We start from the raw sequence: 23,578 nt of genomic DNA, 5'->3' as shown, positions 1-23,578 counted from the left end.
ATTTTAGGAAATATTAATTATATAATTATGGACAAAGTTTGTTTTGATGTTACTATGTGGACAAAATACACTTTGATACGAATCATTCGGGACAAAATGTATTTTGATGAAACCACTTTAGAGAAAAAGTATAATATTATAATTATCATTAAGCTTTATTAAAGTAAAAAAAAAAGAACAGATTAATTTTATAATTAACATGAAATACGACATCTGATATTACAATAATTAAGCAAATAATTACAAGATACTTTTTCAAGTTTGGTCAAGAAGGCACGATATTAACTAAGCCTGTGCAGCTGCTGGCGTATGCCGATGATATCGACATCATTGCCATATCATAATTGGCGCTGAAAAAGGCATTCACAGCACTAGAAGCCTCTGCCAAAAGAATGGGTTTACAAATAAATGAGGCAAAAACTAAATACATGCCTGTCTATGTCACACCACGAGAAGTCGCACCAAAGTTAGATATTGGTGCATACAAGTTTGATACGGTCGACAGTTTCATATACCTTGGATCTCTTGTAACTCGACATAATGATATTACAGAAGAAATCAACAAGAGAATCGTGTCTGCGAATAAACGTTACTTTGGTCTGTTAAGATATTTTAAGTCCCGCTTACTATCTCGCCGAACTAAAAGCACTCTTTACAAGACACTTGTAAAGCCAGTGCTCACCTACGCGTCGGAAACCTGGACATTAACTCTGCGAAATGAACGAGCCCTGAACATCTTTAAAAGAAAAATTCTCCGCCGTATGTATGGACCGATCAGGGATGGCACCAATTGGAGGAGAAGATATAATGCTGAGCTCTACGGGCTGTACGAAGATTGTAGCGCAGTTCAATCAATTAAGATTGGGAGACTTCGATGGCTAGGTCATGTGCACCGTATGAATGACAATGAACCAGCAAAGAGAGTGATGTCCAGCAATCCAATAGGACGTAGAAGAAGAGGGAGGCCAAAGATTCGCTTGTTAGATGGAGCTGCCAGTGACTGCCGTATTATGGGGGTACCAAATTGGAAAGCGGCCACACTGTATAGGGACAGGTGGAGGGAGCTGTTGGAAGAGGCCAGGATCCACACCGTGTTGTCGCGACCCTGATGATGATGAAAACGACATTTCACTTTATGTAATTTGAAAATAAGATTTATGTAGTGAAGTTGTTTTTCAAAAAATAGACGCGATTTTTGAAGGCCTAATTACACCAGTTGACACAGAATCTGAACAATATTACATGAACGATATCAACCTAAAATAGCAATTACACAAAATTATTCAGCTACCAACTCGATTGTGATTTTATTGATTTATAATATTATACGCTTAAATGCTAATGTTGACAATTATAAATAAACTAAAAACTATTTATTGTCAGCTTGGTAGCAAAGGCTTTCCTTACGATATTAAGTTGTTACATTAAAATCTTTAATCGCTAATAGAAACTATTGGAGATGACATTTAGAAAGAAGTAACAAGTTGCACTTTGTATTTACTAGTCTTTCAATTATGTAAACGTCAAATTTGTGGGTTTATATTAACGCCATATGCGGCCATTTTCAGTAACTTAATATCGTCTCTGTTCTGGCAGAACACACTAACTGGAGAATACTAGTTTTGAGTAATTTGACTTTGAAGTTGTTAAAATGTTTGAAATGGTCTATAATGTGAGTTTATTAAGTAATCGTGAAAAGGATGAATTGAAAATAAAGACTGTTTATTTATTAAGAAGGTTTCCAGACGGTAAATTTTGAAATAAGGAACATTTTGGTATAACTAATATCAAATGTCATTTTTTAGAATTAGTTTCTTCTGCCAGAACAGTGACGATATGGTAAATTCAGACATTAGTGTACATTTTCGATATTCTTCCGATTTGATCGTTTCCAAAAGATATGAATTATTCCAATTCCATCACGACTCTAGGGTACCACTCAAATGTGACTTTTCATGATCGGGTACGATCGTGACAGACGGTCGGCCTGTGAATTTGCCAATAGACTGAAATTTTTATATTATGCGCTAAGAAAATTTATAAGTGCAACCAACTCTCTCATTATTCATTTTGTAAAGATTTTTGCTAACACTGCTCATTTAAATACAGTCCACCAATAATTCAATGACCACATGACATGGCTATGTTGAAATAATAGTATGACATGTCTTTTTATGCTTTTTGAGAGCATAAAAGACCGTGAACTTGGATTCACATACATCGCATTCGTGAGGTTTTTCACCACAATGTGTTATTTTATGAGTATTTAGATTACTTAATTGCGAACATTTAAATGGACATACATCGCAAAGATATGGTTTTTCACCAGAATGTACCCTTTTATGGTTTCTAAGGATACAGAGGTTTGTGCATTTATATGGACACATGTCGCATTTAAAAGGTTTTTCGCCAGTATGTGTTTTCTTATGTCTTTTGAGATCATTAGCTAACGCAAATTTTAATGAACATACATCACATTGAAGTGGTTTTTCACCAGTATGTGTCATAAAATGTGTTTTAATGCGACTGGAATACGAAGTTTTGTATGAACAAAAGGCGCATTGATAAGGTTTTTTAGCGATGTGTGTTTTCGCATGCGTTTTCAAAGTAGTTATGTCTGAGCATTTAAATGAACAGTATTCACATTGATATGGTTTTTCAACCGTATGCATTCTTTTATGTTTTTTCATGATATCAAGTCGCGTGCATTTGTAAGAACATATATCGCATTGATGAGGCTTTTCACGAGTATGTATCACTTTATGTTTTTCGAGATCACTAACCAACGTAAATTTTAATGAACAAGAATCACATTGATTTGTTTTTTCTGCATGTTTTAACTGATGTCTTTTGAGATTACCCAAGTCCGAGCACTCATACGAGCATACATTGCAATGATATGGTTTTTCACCAGAATGTGTCTTTTTATGCCTTTTGAGAGTATTACTTTGCGTGCATTTATATGAACAAACATCGCATTGATAAGGTTTTTCACCAGTATGCGTATTTATTTTATGCGTATTGCTTGTATGTCTTCTGAGCGCACTAATATAAGCAAATTTTAATGAACAAATAGTACATTCATGTGATTTTTCAAAAATATGTGTCATTTTATGTATTTTTAGTCGACTGAGTTGCCAGCATTTAAATGAGCAATCATTGCAATGGTATTGTTTTACACCGGTGAGTTTTGGCTTCACTTTTTTTTCATCTGTTGTTATCTCGGGGCGCTGTATTACCGTTTCTTGAATATCTTCGGATGTGGGTTCCGCGTGTTTTCCGATATCACCCCCTTTGAAACATGTATTTACATCAACGTCGCTCAGTCGAATTTCGTACTTATTGCAGCGTTCGGTGACCATTTTCAAAGTAGAATTCTATAAAAAAAAAATATTTTTATATTAAAATCAAAATTAAAAATAAATACTGTCGACGTCATCTGATTCCTGTAACCAAGATCTCAATTATTATAATATTATTTATTAAATATTCATTACAACGTTTTTCTTAGCTCGTATTCTTATTTGTCCGGTACAAATCTTGCAATCGATTTTTAACTAACTTCCCGACTAGTTAGACATTTAAAACTTTTAGAATATACTAGAACATGATGCCAGTGCATTTTTTTACCATGCCATACTATTTATTGATAACGTACTTGCAGGCAGAGTTTGGTATTCTATAATGACTGAAGAATATAATTATTATTATATTATATATTATAACTATTAGTTATTGTCGTTTAGAATTGACTGTCACAATGAAAAACGTCCTAGTGCATTATGATATTATTATGCACAGATGAAGTTTACTTACTTTGATCGTCAAATGCATTGTTTTTAATACTTTTAACCATCTTTAAGTAGATTTGAATTCATTTTCAGTTAATTCTGTTTTGTTTGAAAAGTTATTTTATTTCGACACCATTATTGGTTGCTAGGGGTCTGGGGTCTTAGCAACTAAATTATTAATATATACGTGCGTTACTATGGAAATCAATATGACATGTCAAGTACAATTTTTTTTATCGTTTAAGCTAGTCAAGTCAAGTTTATATGATTCAACAGAAAATTTAAAAACATTGTACATAAAAAGTTCTTTTTATCTTGTAATTATTTCTCATATACAATCAGTCAGTACCATTTATATATGTATAATTTATGATTTCGTAATGTTATGATATAGCGGATCTGCAATTTAATAAGGTTTTTCAATTTGTGTGTCAGAGTATATAGCGACATCCATTTCGCGTGAAAATAAGTGGAGGCCCATATGATCCTTTTAGGATCGGACATGGTCGAAAGAGATTCTTTCATATTTCAACATTACATTTCATGGTAAGTCGCTCAGATGCAATTGGACATCTCACTCGATTGCAGGTTTGTGTTAAAGACTTGTGTCTTATTAAAATGAAATACGTATGACTGACAACGTTTAGTGTGCACCATTTATGGTGGTTCTTAACAGCCTACCTCCGCCCTTTCGCTACTGGACTACATACAACAGATGTTAATTATCATACTATCATACTAACAGATATTTATACTAGGTAAGATGTTCTCTGTTCAAAAATAAGTCAAATAAATATACTTACCTTACTTATCAGAAAACAATATTGTAATCATATCAAGGTACTGAAGCTGCATGAAGTCAGTTATTAGGAATTTAATACATGATGAGGAATCAGATGGCAATTAATACAATCACTGCTGACCAGTTAATTACTTTTTTATCATCATCAGCCGGGGTCAATCCACTGCTGGATGAAGGCCTCCCCGAGCTTTCTCCAACTCTCTCGGTTCTGTGTCATTTGCTGCCACGTATTTCCGTCGAACTTTACCAGTTCGTCAATCCAGCGGCTTTTAGGGCGACCCTGTGGCCGTTTCGTACCCCTTGGGTACCATTGGATGACGGCATTTGTCCAGCGGCCGTTCTTTCGGCGAGCAATGTGCCCCGCCCATCTTCATTTCAGCTGTTTGGCAACGTCTATTACATCGCGTACTCTTGTCTGCTTCCTAACCCATTCGTTTCTCTTACGGTCCTTTCGCGTGATGCCCAACATGCACCTCTCCATGCCTCGCTGTGTGACTCTTAGCCTTTGGACATTTCTCGTGTTGAGGGTTCACGTCTCGCAGCCATACGTGAGCACAGGTAGCACACATTGGTTGAACACCCTACGCTTAAGACATGATGGTAGGTCACTCTTGAAGACACTATTCAGACGTCCGAAAGCATTCCATCCCAGCTTTGTTCTTCGAGCAATTTCATCGTGCATGCTTCCGTCTATGGACACCTGCTGTCCGAGATAGACGTAGCTGCTAACTTGCTCGAGTTGGGTGCCAGAAATACAGATAATCGCAGGGTCCGAAAAACAGTTCCTCAACACTTTTGTCTTTGAGACATTTATCTTTAGACCGACCGTTTGACTGACATCCGCGAGTTCTTGCATTCTACCTTGGAGGTCTTTCGGGTCTTGTGAGAGTATAACAATATCAATTACATTTTTATAAACACATTTAAATATCATGTTAATTATATGTAATGGCCAACTAACGCAAACGCCCCAGTCGCGTTGTCAGACTGTCTAAATGAGTTAATAGTCATGTGACTAACTAAATTTTTGATTAGATTTGATCACCTAAAATAAAATTCACTACACAGTAAAATTCACTAAATGCAATTTGTGTTGACAGACAATCAGTATAAAGTTTTACTATATTATACTGGATGAAACCAACTTTATAGAGCTGCATATATTATATTAATTTTACGCATGTAATACGTATCATTTTATTTATTCAACAGTTTGCCCTTTATACAATAATATAAGACATGATTAAGAAGTTTGATATATTATCATAAAGCATAAAGCAATTAGGCACATACACATAATTAATTATATTTATATTAACATGATGGTATTTATAAATGCAAGTAAGCAGCTATGTCTATCTCGGACAGCAGGTGCCCATAGACGGAAGCATGCACGATGAAATTGCTCGCAGAACAAACCTGGGATGGAGTGCTTTCGGACGTCTGAATAGTATCTTCAAGAATGACCTACCATTATGTCTTAAGCGTATGGTGTTCAACCAATGTGTGCTGCCCGTGCTCACGTATTGCTGCGGGACGTGGATTCTCAACACAAAGGCTAAGAGTCGCACAGCGAGGCATATGTTGAGCATCACGCGAAAGGACCGTAAGAGAAACGAATGGGTTAGGAAGCAGACAGGAGTACACGATGTAATAGACGTTGCGAAACAGCTGAAATGGAGATGGGCGGGGCACATTGCTCTCTTGCCGTTGGACAAATGCTGTCATCCAATTGTACCCAAGGGGCACGAAACGGCCACAAGGTCGCCCTAAAAGCCGCTGGATTGACGAACTGACAAAGTTCGGCGGAAATACGTGGCAGCGAACGACACAGGACCGAGAGAGTTGGAAAAAGCTTGGGGAGGCCTTCATCCAGCAGTGGATTGACCCCGGCAGATGATGATGGTTTATAAATGCACAACAAAATATTATTAATAGTCGTAATAAAAAGTATAAACATCAATTGACATAATTAGGTGGTTTGGTCATAGAAATAACGACATATTAATAATATGGACATATAAAAACTATGTGAAATAATCTTCACGTCCGCAATAAGACGCACATATCTTTTGAAAGCTATAACCTGTCCAGTGGGTCTATTGTATACTTATCGACCGCCAAAGTGATAAACTGATAAATATAACACACTTAGGGTAGGTTTATATCAAAATATTAGCACTTATTGTAACAATTACAATAAGTTGACTTTTATTTTTGCAATAAGTGCTATATTTTAATACCACCTATCTTGCTGCTGTTAAAATATAGCACTTATTGCAACCATAAAAACCATGTTATTGTCATTGTTACAATAAGTGCTAATACTTTGATACAAACCTACCCTAAGTTTGATACTATTTATCACTTAAGAGGTCGATAAGTATAGAATAGACCTACTGGTCGGATGGCACGATAGGCTTAAGGCTACACGTCAGTTGAGGCATGGTCTAAAAAGATCGTGGCTAGGCGATGCGCGGATTGCGGGTCGCGGGTGCAAATGACGCATGCCGAACGAAATATAATTTGTGATATAAATCCAACATGCGTCCATTTAATGTTCTGTTTATCGTTCTATTAGTAACAATATTAATATATTCATTGACATGTTTTCTTTTTAAAGTAAATGGTTAACGCTTTTAGTCATCTTTACGAGATTTAAGAATTAATACCCATGTCGCCATCACGAAACAAATCGACGTGCAGTCACCTCGACGGTCGGTCTCCGATTGGAGAGTATTGCGAAATTTTCTTCCACATACTGTTCAAAATTATTTGCCGTTTCACTGAAGTATCGCCTTAACCATTGCCGACTCAAATAGAAAGCCGATACATTCACAACGGCTGGTCCTACTTTTTCCGCCCCTCCCGTTATCTACGGATGACCATTGCATTGCATTGGGCAATGACATTGCTTGTCATTATTCTATAGAGTGCTCATACTAACCCGTCTGTCGTGTTCACACTGGGAATGGTTTGATTTGGATAGATGGGTTACATTATAAATAAAACACTAGCATTAACACACCTTCTACAAATGTAATGCATAGATCAATGCTACATCTTTTTAGGAAATCGATATTACCACCGGTTTTTGTGTGAAGGACTAGTCTGACTTAAACAGCTGATGAATAACAGGAATGTATATTATTTATAAATAACACTGATAGTTAATATATTTGATTTGAGAATTTCTTATAATTCAATTTGAAACGAGAAAGGGTGATTCAATATGTCAAGCAATCTGGGATCTGATTTTGACAGCTGAAAAGTGGACAATTCGTTGCTTGTGTAAAAAGTTATGCTCAGGCTTTATTATTCTAAAGATGGCGGTATTCACTGTGGACCTGTTAATTACTAATTAATTACCACATTCAATCCTTACAGCGCGAACGCCACAGCTGTTGTGTCCTGATTACATGCCCATCAGAAATAATTAGCATGTTATTTAAATGTAGTACCTACTTAATTAAAAAGTAATTAAATGCTCCCCAGTGAATCCGTTAAATACCATGCTAATTATATCTAATGGCCAGGTAATATGTATTGCACGTAGGTAATGAGTTAACAGCCAGTTGGACCAACTAGAGTGACACTTTCCTATCAGTGCACATTCTCGGACATTCCCATATCCATAGGATGTCTTATATCCTATATGTAGTTCTCCGCCTAATGGGCATGTTCGGATCTTAGCAGCCTACCTCCACCCTTTGCCACTGATATAATATATATATTATTGTAGCTTACTGCGAACCGTCGCCATCTTTAGATTAATAAAGCCAGAGCATAACTTTTTGCACAAGCAACGAGTGGTCCACTGCCAAACTATTTATTGATAACGTACTTGCAAGGGTAGTTTGGTATTCATGACTGAAGAGTACAAATAAGTTAATAGTTATTGTCGTTTAGAATCGACTGTCACATTGACAAACGTCCTAGTGTATTATGATATTATTATACACAGAAGAAGTTTAATTACTTTGATCGTCACTTCCAATTATTAATAACACATAACCACTAAATCAAATGAACTCCAAGGTCTCCAAGATACGTTAAAATAATCTGAAACTAAGAATACTCCGACAAGTGAACACGACAGACGCGTCAGTATGAGCACTCTATAGACAATGACAGGCAATGACAGGTCATCCATAGACAACGGGAGGGGCGAAAAGTAGGACCAGGGGCTCTATGTTAGAACTTGCGAGTGCAAGCTTCCCGGTCGAGATGACGTCATATGACATCATTATGACGTACTACCGGAGTGATAATAGCACTCGAGAATATTACGCTACTCCGACAGCGGCGCTATTCATTGTCACCATACACATATACGTGTATCATAATAATATTTTCTATGGTTATTCTGTGCGCGGTCGGCATGCCTCGAGCGTGACGACACAATTACGTCATCTCGTCTGGTGCCACACGAGACGAGAGTTAGGAAATCGCGGTGCAGGGGCTCTATGTTAGAACTTGCGAGTGCAAGCTTCCCGGTCGAGATGACGTCATATGACATCATTATGACGTACTACCGGAGTGATAATAGCATTCGAGAAAATAGCGAGTGGTCAGACAGCGGCGCTATTCATTGTCACCATACACATATAGGTGTATCATAATAAAATTTTCTATGGTTATTCTGTGCGCGGTCGGCATGCCTCGAGCGTGACGTCACAATTACGTCATCTCGTCTGGTGCCACACGAGACGAGAGTTAGGAAATCGCGGTGCAGTCGTGTAATGTATCGGCTTCCTTCTTCAGTGGGCAACGTGCGAACAGATAGCATGTGCAAATGTACTGATAGACAACTGTGGAAATGTTTACTCTTTTTTTAGAAGAAACAATGCCACATCGTGGTGTTAAACAAGCAAATTACTACCTACGTATACCAGTGGCGAAGGGTGACTTTTGGAAAGAGGTAGACTATGCAGATCTGATAAAAAGAGCACACTTGTCAGGTATACTTACGAGAATAGTACGATATTTACTACTAATGAATAGGTACACACTAATAAATGACAACGACACACTAATTCAATGAAACTTCAAAAACTCATTGATGACATAAAAATGAGCGATTTGTTTAAATTACGTATTTTTCAAAACATTTATACCCATCAAAAATCATTAGATAAAATTTATTTTTATTTTTAAAAACAATCTATACTTACTTATTTATTAATATTCGATTAAATGTCGTTGAAATATTTTTTTAATTATTCTATTATTAATGATTTTGGACAAAGAGCGCAGTCGTGACAACAATATTATGCGCGAATGTTTTAGGCTCTGCGATAGGAGCTTACCTTATTTCATACAAATCAACAGACTTGCTGAGGTTACGAGACGTAAAGTCCATACGAAAAAAATTCAGAATTATTTCACACATAATCGGAAATTTATTTACGTCCAAGATATATGGCGCGCTGTGGTATATTTCTTAATAGCTTTGCAGATTGTTTTGTAAACTGTGTAATACTGTAATACATTCATACATATACGACATCTTTCGTTGGCAAAATAAATTATTTTTATAAAACATAAAATAAAGAAGTGATTAAGTATATAAATATGTCAATATGCAATTAAAAAATATTTTTCTTAAGAAGGTAGGCTTTAAATAATCGCCTAGTATGGAGTCTTCGCCACTGACGTGTACCTACCTACTGTCCAAACGACATTTAATTTGATAGGAACTAAAATGATTCCACGGGTTGAGTATCAAACATTAACCATACAATAATTGGTACTGTGCCTTGACTTATATGGGTGAAAAAATTGTACAATTAGTTTGCAGGGGGGTGTTATATCAATATAAATACCTCCATATTGGCGGCGTACGAATGCTCAACACGGAATTGCTTAATAAAGCAGTATGATCGTAACGTTACTTCTTCCGGGCTGCGTGAACGTTTAATCGGTATATCCATAGCACTGAACGGAGTTCCGGGATTGATGTCTAAGTCCACGGGTTCGCTTTTGAATTCCATGATTATAATAATTGTTATTTAAATTAAATGAACAGACAGCTCAAGAATAAATCGGCATCCGCAAGTGACAGCTAACGACGACTACAAACTAGCAGTGTTACTATTCGCTAATTCACTATAGTGTTGCCATATTTTTGTCATCGAATTATTGTACGAGGACCATGAAAATTATTTCGCGTTATTTGGGCAAAATATAGTACCTACCTACGCATTTATAATAAGTAAAAAATATTTATATTTTATTACTTTTAGCGTATTTTGTTACGACAAAATTTAGTCTTTAGGATAAAAATGCATTTTCTCCGAGATTCAAAATAATAGTATTTTGAGCGTACTATTATGACCTAGGTACCTACAATAATATTATAAAAAAAGAAGGCTCAGTACCCCCAAAATACTAGATAGAGTATTCAAATTTAGACAAAAAAGGTTTTATTTCTGAAATATTAAAAATTTACCAACAAAACCATAGTTTTGGTAGATATAGCCGTCCCATAAATTTTGGTCGAAGTAGGTACCTAGGTACTATAATAATTATTTCGCAATGGAGGAAAATATTGTGAGCCCTAAAAATGAGTTTTTTTGAGAGATAGACGCCATCTAAATGTAACAAATTTTCTAAAATTTGCCAGTAATTATTTTTATTTTTCACTGGAAGAGTTAAATAATTATGACTCGGAATTCCTCTAATTCCCGTTACTTTTTTATGACAAACAAAAAACCTACCTACAAATTTTCAACCGAAGACAATAAATAGGTAGGTAATATAATTTTTGGGACTAAAATTAATTAGGCAACAAAATTATGACAGCGCTGTTTGGCAATTTTGCTATTGTATTTTACGGCTGGTAACACATATCACGTCCAGCTACCTATATTTACTTTGAAATACCTACGCAAAATGGATTTAAAACGTGAAAGATGATGACCAATCTTGTTGTTTTTACCTAACAGCCAAGGCGCTGACTTTTACTTGAAACAAGAAATGCTAACGAATCCGGCTACAGTTTTAAGGTTAGTTTTTCCTGTACGGACTAGGTAGGTAGTACTATCAACTAGGTAGTTATCTAGGTACTCTATGACAACATCTTCTTGGCTACGTGTTTAAACTGTGTAGTAACATGCTCCCCCCGTTTTTAACCGCACTTCCATTATAAACTAACAAGCGCCTCCCATTTAGTCGACAACAGCGCCTTCCTTCACGTAGCCAAGAAGATGTTGAAAGATGAAAGATTAAAAATGTGGAAAATAAGAACGCTGATGGATCTTGATAGGATGGATATTCAAAACTATGTACATGAAAATCAATGGTTCTAGAAGATATACGATTTAATTGGTTAAATTATTTTATTAAAAAAAATAGAAAAAATCGACGCTGTGACCGATTTTTTGAAAGAAAAAGAAACATCTGAAATCAGAACGCAGTGAAGAAAATGCAATATTAGCTTGTGTGTAATGTGTATTGAAAACTATCATACTTTATAATAATTCTATTAATAAACCATAGAATCAAAAAAAAAATGATAACATAAATGTCACGCGTGTTCATATTATGGACACGGCTATTATCTCAAAACTTAAAAATGATATGAATATTTTATTTTATATACAGATACTTACATAAAAAATGTAAATAAACAATTTTTAAAACTAATAAAAATTCATGTCACACCATCAACAAAATTGATGTGTCCATATGGACACGTGTGCCACTAATGAGTAGGTAACAGTATTTTTGGCTCGTTGTATGTACCGGTTATTTTCTAATAAATGTTATGTATCACCAGATTTAGACTAACTAATATTTTATTTAATATGATGAATCACACAATTAATTTTAACAACTAGGTACGTTGATTTTTAATTATACCTAAATAATTATAACTGTAATAATTAACTAATGTTATAAGTATAACTCATGTGACTCTACTTCATTTCACAAAAAAATATTTGCTCTATTATTATGGCAACACCAACCTTGACTCCATTTTCCGACAGTATGCATTAAATTTAATAATATACGTTACCCAGGAAATGCGCACACCAAAGTCCAAATATTGAAGCATGGATACTATTATCAAGCGCGATCCGGATGAGGAAGTGCAGCCTTGGTTTGAAGTACCAATAATAACGAATCCAAACGTCCCGGACGCCTCCACCATAAAGCAAGAAAATGCTGATGATTCAGGTTACAAGTTTGAGGTTAGTTTTTTTTTTTTTAAATCTGTCAAATACTACTGCAAGACACCAGTATGGAGTATAGTAACATGTTTCTATATTTTACAAACTATTTAGAAAGGTTTTCAAACTTTGTTTAATCAATTACCCTCCAACATTCAATTCGACAGCAATTATATATTATTTTATGTTAGTAACTTAATAGTTGTTCACCATTATGCAAGTACATGCTAGGCTTATAACCCGTTTACACGTGCATGTATTTACTGCTGACAGTACGTATTATCGCGGCCATAACAAGAAAATTCACGTATTGTCATGCAATTTGCAATATTGCATGCATGAATCAAAAAAGTTCGGAAGCTTCTGAATTTTTATGCAACAAATCTGCGCCAGCGCAGTAGAATAATAGTGGCGAACCTGCCGGCAAAAAAACAAACTACACCGCTCATTTTGAGGTTAACCGATATTTTTACAGTGAAATGATAACATCGCGTCTCGCTTACTCTTGATGAATGAGATTGGAGGAAGTCAGCACTTTTACGTGTAAACAATTGATGTTTAAAATAGTCACGATTACTGCAAATAAATCCATGCACGTGTACAGGCACTATTAATCTACCTATGCTGTTAGATAGGTGTATCTTACTAAAAGATACTGCGATTTTAAACGAATATAGCTAACTTTCAAATACATTTCGTGATTGTTTTTTACTTTCTTATTATTTCATAACATATTATCCTCAAATTTTTGTAAGTATTAAAATTATAAACATTGCATAGGTAGGTAATTATTTTTTAACTTTGTCAAGAGCATACTTCAGTGAAACGGCAAATAATTTTTCAACAATATAGGTGCGACGAAATTTCGGACTCGCTGGCAATCGGAGAGCGAAAGTCGAGCTGTGAACACGTCAATTTGTTCTGTGATGGCGTCGGGGGAGTGAATTCTTAAATCGTGTAAAGATGACTAACAAACGTTACCCATTTACTTGAAAAAGAAAACATTTCAATGATTATATTATTATTATTATTATTATTATGACTAATAGAACAATAAACATAACTTTACATGGACGCATGTTGAATTTTTATGACAAATTATGTTTTGTTCTACACGCGTCGTTTGCACAATCTTCGCGTCGCGTAGTGACGATCGTTTTAGACCGTGCCCCAGCTGAAGTATAGCCTTAAGAAAACGTACGCTAACTTGTCTATAATAACATATACTCCAATTCTCCTACAAAATATATCATAACGATACATGGGCTATACTATTTATATTATAATGTGATCGTATAGTACTCGTATTATGTTCCTTTCAGTACCCTGCAAAACCTGATACCGACTATGGGTTTGTTGACGTCAAGCGCGAGCTTGTCGAAGATATAGTACACCCATTTTATGATGAAGATCCTCAACCAGGATGCTCGTATTCAGATTACAGACCAGTACAACAGGTATGTCCGATTTTAGATGTAAAGACTTCATCTCCTCGGTGGGGGTCTAGGACGTTTTGGCACCGGACAACTGGACGCCACGGAATTCGAAAATAAATAGACTTTAGGTACTTTAAAAAAAATATTCAATATTAATATGTATACTTCAATGATTATATTATGATTTAAAAGTTTGTAAGAATATAAATATGCAGACGTAAACAATGATTTAATCGTGCATATGTTTAAATTCCAACGAAAAAAGAGTTTTTTATTTTATATAAAGCCTTAGGCATGGTAATTCTCAATCCGCGATAAAGAATACATTATGTTAAGTGTAAAATGAATTCAAACTACTAAGTAATAGATAGAAACTGATTAAAATACCTCGTCTACACGTGTCTACGACAGTGCGGCGTCCAATTGTCGGGAGGCCAGTCGTCCCATTCCCCCTCGGTGGCCTCTTATGTCGAAGGTCGGCAATCGAATTGCATTCTAACTCAATTCAGGATCAGCTATAAATATAACTATGTCACTTCTTCATTGAGGTAACTCTATTTAGGTAGCTACATTCATATAAGTACTTGAATTAGTTTAGTATTTGAACGTTGTACCCATGGAGATATTAAATAGAAAGAGGGGCAAGTCATTGGCTTTCTCATACAACTGAATGAAGCAGGCCAACAATAGCCGATAACTTACGAGAAATAGCGACACGATAAAAAAAATTCAGGGCATCACAGAGGATTTACTTTGGTCATTATAATGTACTCATATAATATAATGTTAACGTGGAAATTTTGCCGCAAATTGATTACCAGCCTGCCTTACCATACTTTTTCAAAATTCTTGCCTGCTTCACCATACTTTCATATAACCTGCCGCCCCTGGGTTGTACCTGCGTGTGCTAGCTGATGACTATATTATTAAGATTTTTGAAGTTATACTTCTTTTGAAGCGTTTGGGAAATCAGATCAGAGTGTATTTTTGGCGTGTGACATGTAACACATAATTTATTTTTTCACACGAAAAAAAACGCACTCGATTGGATTCGAACCACCGATTGTTCGGTTATCAGACGAATGCACTACCTTTACTCCACGGTATGGTACTGCAATCGTGACGAATATACAGTATAATATTTTAGTTTAGAATTGTTTCGTTGCCTAGGCAGCGAATTTATTATTGTCGGCATTTGCAATTCCTTGCGTAAACAAATGATTAAACGCCAGAGTGACAGTTGGTACTTTAAAAATAAAAACAACGAGAAACCATTATATAATAATTTAGAAATTTAAGTTAAAGTTTAGAGAAATAAACCAACGGCGTTCCAATAAGCGGTCCTTTTTCTTGAGTGTGTAATTTAACAAGATAATTAAGAGTTAGTCAAAGAATCTAGTTTATCACAAGTTTTGTTTTTGTTTTGTTACGCCAAAGAAGTAACACGCGTAGGTAAGTATACACATCGATTTTTTTTCATTACTTATCACATTTGAAACCCACCATCACTCCATAGTTTGTATGTTCATTTTTTGTTAAATACCATAGCTATTCCGTTTGTGTGGGAGCATTCACTTGTTTTCGCTATTCACCCCTTTTCACATACTACAGTAAGTAAATTACTTTGCTGGAGATAAAATTTGTTGGATTCTTTCACTTCATACAACAAAATATGTAATTATTGTCTACCATAACCTCATAATATGACTGAATAATTCACTTAGTACCTATTAGTAGGGTAATTTATCGTATTTATGTATCGATGAAATATTGTTAGGTACAATAAGTTAGCCGTCAAATTGTCGATCTCGCTCTAAAAGTTAACGAAAGAGGGGCTGTTAAAGCTTATCACTTTTTGATAGTTTAGCTTCAGACGGTTAATTTATTTTAACATATAGCCGCCTCAATACATGAATATAAAAAACTACCCTCGAGGCACCCTTTTTATAGAATAATGGGCCGGGATGCATGATAATAATATAGACTATTTCTTCATCATCATTAGCCTGTATCTATCCACTGCTGAATGAAGGCCTCTCCAAGCTGATTCCACTTCTCTCGGTCCTGTGCGTTGCGTTGCCACGTACTTCCGCAAAACTTTATCATTTCATGATCCAGCAGCCTCTAGGTCTACTTAACGGACGTTTTGTGCCTCTTGGGTACCATTTAATGACTAGATTTGTCCAACGATTGTCCCTTCTTCGAGTTATGTCTCCAGCCCATTTCCATTTGAGGCCTTTAGCGAACTATTTTACGAATGAAAACTATTTAAAACTTTTTAATTCTGGCAATGAATCTCATAGTAAACAATTTCAAAGTCATTAACGATTTTTTTAAATCAACATCAAAATGGAAAATGTTTTATGTAGGTACATATCTTATTAAAATATGTATCATTATTACTATGAAAAAAACCGCCTTATTATGTCAATATATGTGGACAATATCTACCATATGCATAGTTATTATGTCTCTTAATATTGTACATTTATAAATACTGTCATGTTAATATAAATATAATTGAACATACATAATTTTGAAAAACACTTTCTGAGAAAATATATTATAACCAATAAAAAAAATCTTTTTGAACAAAGTAAACCACCCCGGCAGGGAATCGATCCCTACATCTCCCGGTTTACGCCTCATCCGCGCATTACCTCTATGCTACGCAGTGACATACTAATTGCGACAAATTTAACTATTGGCCACTTTTAATACCCACTCATCAGCACTCTTCTAAACAAGCTACTTTAGCAATCGATTTTTGTTACTACCATTACTAACCGACGTCGTAAATTTCTCCAATATTTTTTTAGAATTTATCGCAATAGTTAAAATTTGTCGCAATTAGTATGTTACTGCGTAGCATAGAGGTAATGCGCGGATGGGGCGTAAACCCGGGAGATGCAGGGTTCGGTTCCCCGCCGGGGTGGCATACTTTTTTCAAAAAGATTTTTTCTATTGGTTATAATATATTTTCTGAGAAAGTGTTTTTCAGAATTATGTATGCTCAATAATTAGAATGGTACATTCTTAAATCTTGTGAATGATTAGTTGAATAAAATAAATAGTTAATTATAATTATAGTTAAAAATATGAAGGTACCTAATTGCTTTATGATAATATATCAATCTTTTTAATCATGTATTATATTATTATTGATATATAAATGATAAGTATTACATGCGTAAAATTAATATATCTGCAGCTCTATAAAGTTGGTTTCATCCAGTATATACTAATACTTTATAGTTGTCTGGCAACACATTGCATTTAGTGATCGTCACTGTCTAGTCAAGAATTTAGTTAGTAGTGTTACCATTAATTATTGCCTTCTGATTCCTTATCATGTATTATAATCGTAATAATTGACTTCATGCAGCTTCAGTACCTCAAAATGATTATAATAATGTTTTCTGGTAAGCAAAGTATATTATTTATTTGATTTATTTTTTTGAACAGAGAATTTCTTACTTAGTATAAACATCTGTTAGTATGATAAGTATTAACATTTGTAGTATAGTTGTCCAGTGGTGAAGGGTAGAGGTAGGTTGTTAAGGTGGTGCAAGTTAAAATGGTGCACACTAAACGTTGCCAGTTATACGTATTTGTTTTCATTGAACTAAGACTACGATAATTTACTGATGGTTTTTAAAAATTAACATAAACCCTGGGAAACCAAGCCATAATATGTTATTAAATGACACAATTACAACATTAAACATACATAATTTTGGATATTTTATATATAGAAGACTATTTTTTATTATTTATAATTTGGTATAGGCAAGGCAATTGACACGTCCATTCCTCAAAATCAATCTATCGCCAAATCTTGATTTAAATAAGGCGATGGTTGCGGTCACTCTATGGCACATCCTATTGAAATGATCGTTCTGCCGGATGAATCTGTATTTAAAACAAAATATTAATCATGGTTCGATAAGGATATCCATTGACCTTAACGTGAGCTTTGGCCCCATTTTTTAATAAATGTGCAACGATGCCACCAGTGTGTAAATCGCACCAAACGTTGCATTTTTATGAATGTAACGAATTCTAGGGAGTCTTCTGATTTGGTCTCATTCCGTGTAGGGAAATTTTCTTTATTAACTAACCCTTTTAGCAAAAATGAGCCAAATTGCTATACCTACGCAATGTTGTGATAAAATGCAATGATACGTTTCATTAATCGACAACAGATTGTAAAGACGACAGAAGTAAATTTGGATAAAATAATTATTAGCGTGGTTCTATTCATGAAGATTTGCTGGGCGACGTATACTGATCATTAGGTATGCTCACATCTCTCTCGACCATGTCCGATCCTAATAGGATCATATGGGCCTCCACAGAGTAGAGGTTTGTATTAACATATTTTGTTTTTTACGAGAAATGGATGTCAGCCACTTGCTCAACATATTAGGTCCATACCCTGACTCACACACAAATATGTATACTTGCCAGACCCAGGATTTGAACCTGGGACCCACGGCGTGATAGTCCAACGCTTAAGCCGCGCGGCCACTTAAAGTTTAGAAAGTATCTTTATTTAGCTACATATTTTTTTCCAACGTATACGCGGCGTAAATGAAAACTGTGCTATTCTTGTAGTAGGTACCTAGTATTGATTTGTGTGTCTTTAACCCTTAACATTATAATTTTTCCGTATTACTCGAGTGCCGCCGTAGCGGCGGCACGCCTATAAAAACGTTTTTTGTAATATTTTCAGAAATTTTTATAATGCGATTTCAATCAAGTTAGAATGAATAATAATAGGTTATTACATTTATCTGAGAAAGAAGTCGGCAAATGAATACTGTGTGCGTAATTTCAAGATAGTATTTTTATCGGAATCTTCTCTTTTTTTATTCGTAGGTTGTCGCTTGCAAGCAATGTTTTTTTGTCACATAAATTTTATTTATTGAACGTTCCCAGACTAGAGTGAAGTGTTTGTCACGCATGATTTTGAAGTGTGTTTATATTTTTTATTGGTTCTCGTTTGCGCAGGGGCGTCTCGTATAGTTTACAGTTTTATATTTGAATACTGTTTTTGATGACAATACTTACTAGTATATTATGCCGATTCGGAACCTATATAATGTGAAATACTCTAATGAGTCAAATGAAAATTATTACGTATCGATTTATTATTTTTTGAGAAATCTTTTGATAATGTGTACCGCACTGGGAATGAGTTGTTATGAACCCGAAACTAATTTATGAAATTTACGAGACAGCCGCTTATATTACAAGTGTATTTGAAGGCAATTCATTTGGATCATATTTACAGTCATAACACTCATAACTATATGTATGGACGATTTACACTGTATAGCCACTTCTCTACATACCGCTATTTCATTCATTACGATTCTGTGATAAGCCAGGATTACATATTGGAGATTGCTTTGTGAAATACCACACAATGAAGAATTATAAATAAACTAAAAATAAGTACAGTATATTCATTATAAATCTATTTTACAGAATAATATATTTTTTTTTTTTTTTACATTTTTTTCATCAATTAAATATTTTATATTGAAATTATGCTTTGTACGGAAAAAAGTCTCGAGTGGGTGGTATGTACCTATAAAAAAAAATTTCGAGTGGAAAAGGTTAATAACTATCTTAGGAATCGAGCGTATCAATTTGTTCTCCCATTGGTATTGCCAATTGGGAAAGCAATAACTCTGTTCAACCATATCACATAGATATTGTATTATATTATATCATATAGATATTGACATATTCCAACTGCTTGGTGATGAGTATAGGTGGACATTGTTTTATAAAGTTTGTTTAGCTCATTCGGTGTACGTCCTTGTTATATAATTATATATTTTTGGTATTTACACTTTGCTGCTGTTCAATGCAGATCTATTTTTTAAAATATATTATACTGTTTTATTAATATGTATTTTCTTTAAAATGTCTTTACTAAAATTTACTTTACTTATCTAAACTTTATGTAAAATAATGATTTTGATCATAAATGTCAACAATGGAGCGCAGTGTAACGTATCGGTTTGGCAAAAAAAACACTGAATAATTAACTGTCAAAAGACATCAATGCTATATTAGGGAACATAATTATATTGCATTTAGTGTGATAATTTATATTATTTTAATATACCATTACTATTCTTTTTGTAGAATTCTACCCAGACAAGTTTTGCAGTATGTAAGAGTAAACCATTGGATATCGTTACAAAAGATACGGTTGATAATGACCTGAGTGATAACAAAATAGCACATGCAATCAATAAAAACAGAAAAATGATGTTGCAGCATTCGGAAATAACCATCGATGATCAGAACATCAAACATGAATTTGAGAAATTATACTTGCCAAAGGAGGTTCGAATTAAGTTGAGAAGAGTTACATATTTTCCACGTAACTTTATTTGCAATAATTGTTGTGAAGTGTTTGAAACTGTAAAACATCTAAATCATCACTACGTTTCGTGCATGAAGTCTCAGCATCTTAAGTCATACAAGACAAATACTGGTGAAAAACGACATCAATGCGATGTGTGTTTTAAAAATTTTAAGCAAAACGGTAATCTTAAAACACATAAAATGATACATACTGGTGAAAAACCACATCAATGCGACGTATGTTTTAAAAAATTTATACAAGTTAATTCTCTAAAAACACATAGAATGACACACACTGGTGAAAAACCACATCAATGCGATGTGTGTTTTAAAAGATTTCTAGTAATTGCACATCTGAAAAGCCACAAATTAACACATACTGGTGATAAACGATATCAATGCAATGTATGTTTTAAACTGTTTACGCAGTCAAGTAATCTCAAAACACATATAATGACACATACTGGTGAAAAAACACATCAATGCGATGTGTGTTCTGAAAAATTCGTACAACTTAGTAATCTCAAATCACATAAAATGATACATACTGGTCAAAAACCACATCAATGCGATGTATGTTTTAAAAAGTTCTTCTCAAATAGTAAACTCAAAATACATAAAATGACACACACTGGTGAAAAACCACATCAATGCGATGTGTGTTTTAAAAAGTTCAGCGCAAATAGTAAACTCAAAAAACATAAAATGACACATACTGGTGAAAAACCACATCAATGCGATGTGTGTTTTAAAAGATTCATCGCAAATAGTCAACTCAAAAGACATAAAATGACACACACTGGTGAAAAACCACATCAGTGCGATGTATGTTTTAAAAAGTTTATCACAATAAGTGAACTCAAAAGACATAAAATGATGCATACTGATGAAAAACCACTGAATGCAATGTGAGTTTTTATAAAAATCTGCAAATATTCAACTCAAAAGACATTAAAGAATTACACATTCTGGTGAAAAATCACGAACAATCTTTCACTTGCAGAAATCAATAATAATGAGATCAATAAACTCACTAAAACCTTAAGGTGATACATCAGTGAACTATAAGCATGACGAAATTTTGGACTCGCTCGCATTCTGAGAGAGAACGTCGAGCTGGAAACACGTCACTTTGTTTCGTGATGGCGACGGGCGTATTAATTCTTAAATCGTGTAAAGATGACTAAAAACGTTACCCATTTACTTTAAAAAGAAAACATGTCGATGAATATATCATTATTGTTACTAATAGAACATTAAATGAACGCATGTTGGATTTATATGACAAATTATATTTCGTTCGGCATGCGTCATTTGAACCCGCGACCCGCAATCCGCGCATCGCCTAGCCACGATCTTTTTAGACCGTGCCTCAACTGAGGTATAGCCTTAACCCCCTCCCTCACCTATGTCGAATTTTATTCATAATTTATGATGTGCTAGCAACAGAAATCGATATGCTTTTATACATATTACAGAATAACAAAAATAAGATAAACTAGCTTCGCTTTCCATTGCCATGCATTCTATTACAAGCATTATGGTAGGTACTCTAAAATAAATCAAGTTGTCTTTTTAAACGCGTATATGGAAATGTCTAGAAAAACATATCACTATTTGTACAAATCTTAGAAAAAATAACAAAACATCTTGACAGGGCTGGAAATTACATTATTTACTTTTCTAGTATCCATGAGAATAGTATTTGACCTACTATAAGCCCGATAAGAAGCAATTGGCGATAACAGGAAGTCGCTGTAGATGCATATAGGAGACCTCTCAGCGACGTACCTGTCATGGCGGTAACGCGCACACGGCATGCGTCTTTAAAATAATATATCGACTCTCGTTTAAGGTACGACTCCTTTTCTTTGTAATAAACCAAAAGTTTCCTAATAATAATTCTAACATCGCTCCTGAACGTTTTAGACACATTTTTCATGACACCACGGGAGCTTACAATGAAATGATAAATTTGGGGGCGTTCCTCATTTGATAACGAAATAGGAGCTGCACTGCACGGGATTGTTAGTTCATGGTTTTAAGTCGTGGACAAAAAGTTCTTGTTCGAGAACAGTTGCAAATGTGATCCTTGGTAATATATTCATAAAGTATTGAATTTCTATAGCAATAATTCCTACTCAGCTTATAATATATAGAATTATTTGTATTTGTACATGAAACTAATTAAGATAATAAATATACCTACTTACTTACAAAATCGTTTTTTATTATTGTATTTTTCTGTGTTGATATTTGTTATGACCAACGATTATTTAATACGAAAAAAGTGCATAGGTACATACATATTTATTGTTTAATGTAGGCTCCGCGCTTTGCTAGTGGGAGAATATGTGCTTCTATAGCCGTTGATTTCTCGCAGATTCGAATACCGTAAGTATTTCTATGTTGATGTTAATAATATTTATTTGTTGATGTCTTTGAATCTAGTGTTAGACCCTAATTGTTTTTTTTCTAGAATTAGTAATAACTCTGACCTGTGTTTTCCATACAAGGTTAGTAATTTTGAACAATCACAAACACCAGGCTTATAGAAAAACAAACACATATCGCACCCGGGGAATAATAGTGGCACAACTCGAAATTCTTGTTTATGCAGAACAGTTTGAATATTTTATTTTGCTGTGTTAAAACAGTTCTTTTTTAAATGTACTTTATAATGGCGTGAAGATGGCAAACTTGAGTCATCTCATTTTTAATGTTATCCGCAATAACAATGGCACAATGATCATTGTGCCACTATTTCTGCTTGAATTCAAGTAAAATGTTATAATATGATAATGACAAAAATGCTTTTAAGGCCACCATTATATTTTTAAGAATTATGATGCTATTTGTGCGGATAGAAATGATATCTTGGAATATTTCTGCATACTTAACTCAAAAATGACAGATTATGCCACTATTATTTCTCGACTGCGATAGTGTGTCCTCACTGGGAATCGAGCCCAGAACTCGGAAGTGGAG

The 23,578-nt window shown here is 34.5% G+C and overlaps 1 protein-coding gene across 1 annotated transcript; it reads left to right on the top strand.

Annotated features, from left to right (window-relative positions):
* Nucleotides 1-12,634: 12,634 nt before the first annotated feature.
* LOC147077564 (uncharacterized) lies at nucleotides 12,635-21,852 on the top strand. Its single transcript, XM_085940875.1, has 3 exons — nucleotides 12,635-12,788; nucleotides 14,090-14,224; nucleotides 20,366-21,852. Exons 1-3 carry the CDS (start codon nucleotides 12,651-12,653, stop codon nucleotides 21,500-21,502), a joined length of 1,410 nt encoding a protein of 469 aa, XP_085797001.1. The 5' UTR covers nucleotides 12,635-12,650; the 3' UTR covers nucleotides 21,503-21,852.
* Nucleotides 21,853-23,578: the final 1,726 nt, after the last annotated feature.

This window comes from Rhyacophila brunnea, unplaced genomic scaffold (genome assembly GCF_057557595.1).
Source record: "Rhyacophila brunnea isolate RB1 unplaced genomic scaffold, BYU_Rbru_1.0 scaffold_13, whole genome shotgun sequence".
Lineage (NCBI taxonomy): Eukaryota > Metazoa > Arthropoda > Insecta > Trichoptera > Rhyacophilidae > Rhyacophila > Rhyacophila brunnea.
This window is presented reverse-complemented; position numbering and strand designations above follow the sequence as displayed.

Excerpts from the sequence above, each read along its gene's own strand:
- LOC147077564 (XM_085940875.1), top strand. The coding sequence starts at position 12,651 with ATGGATACTATTATCAAGCGCGATCCGGATGAGGAAGTGCAGCCTTGG. Across the intron at positions 12,789-14,089 it reads ATTCAGGTTACAAGTTTGAG|TACCCTGCAAAACCTGATAC; the intron begins GTTAGTTTTTTT and ends TGTTCCTTTCAG. Across the intron at positions 14,225-20,365 it reads ATTACAGACCAGTACAACAG|AATTCTACCCAGACAAGTTT; the intron begins GTATGTCCGATT and ends TTCTTTTTGTAG.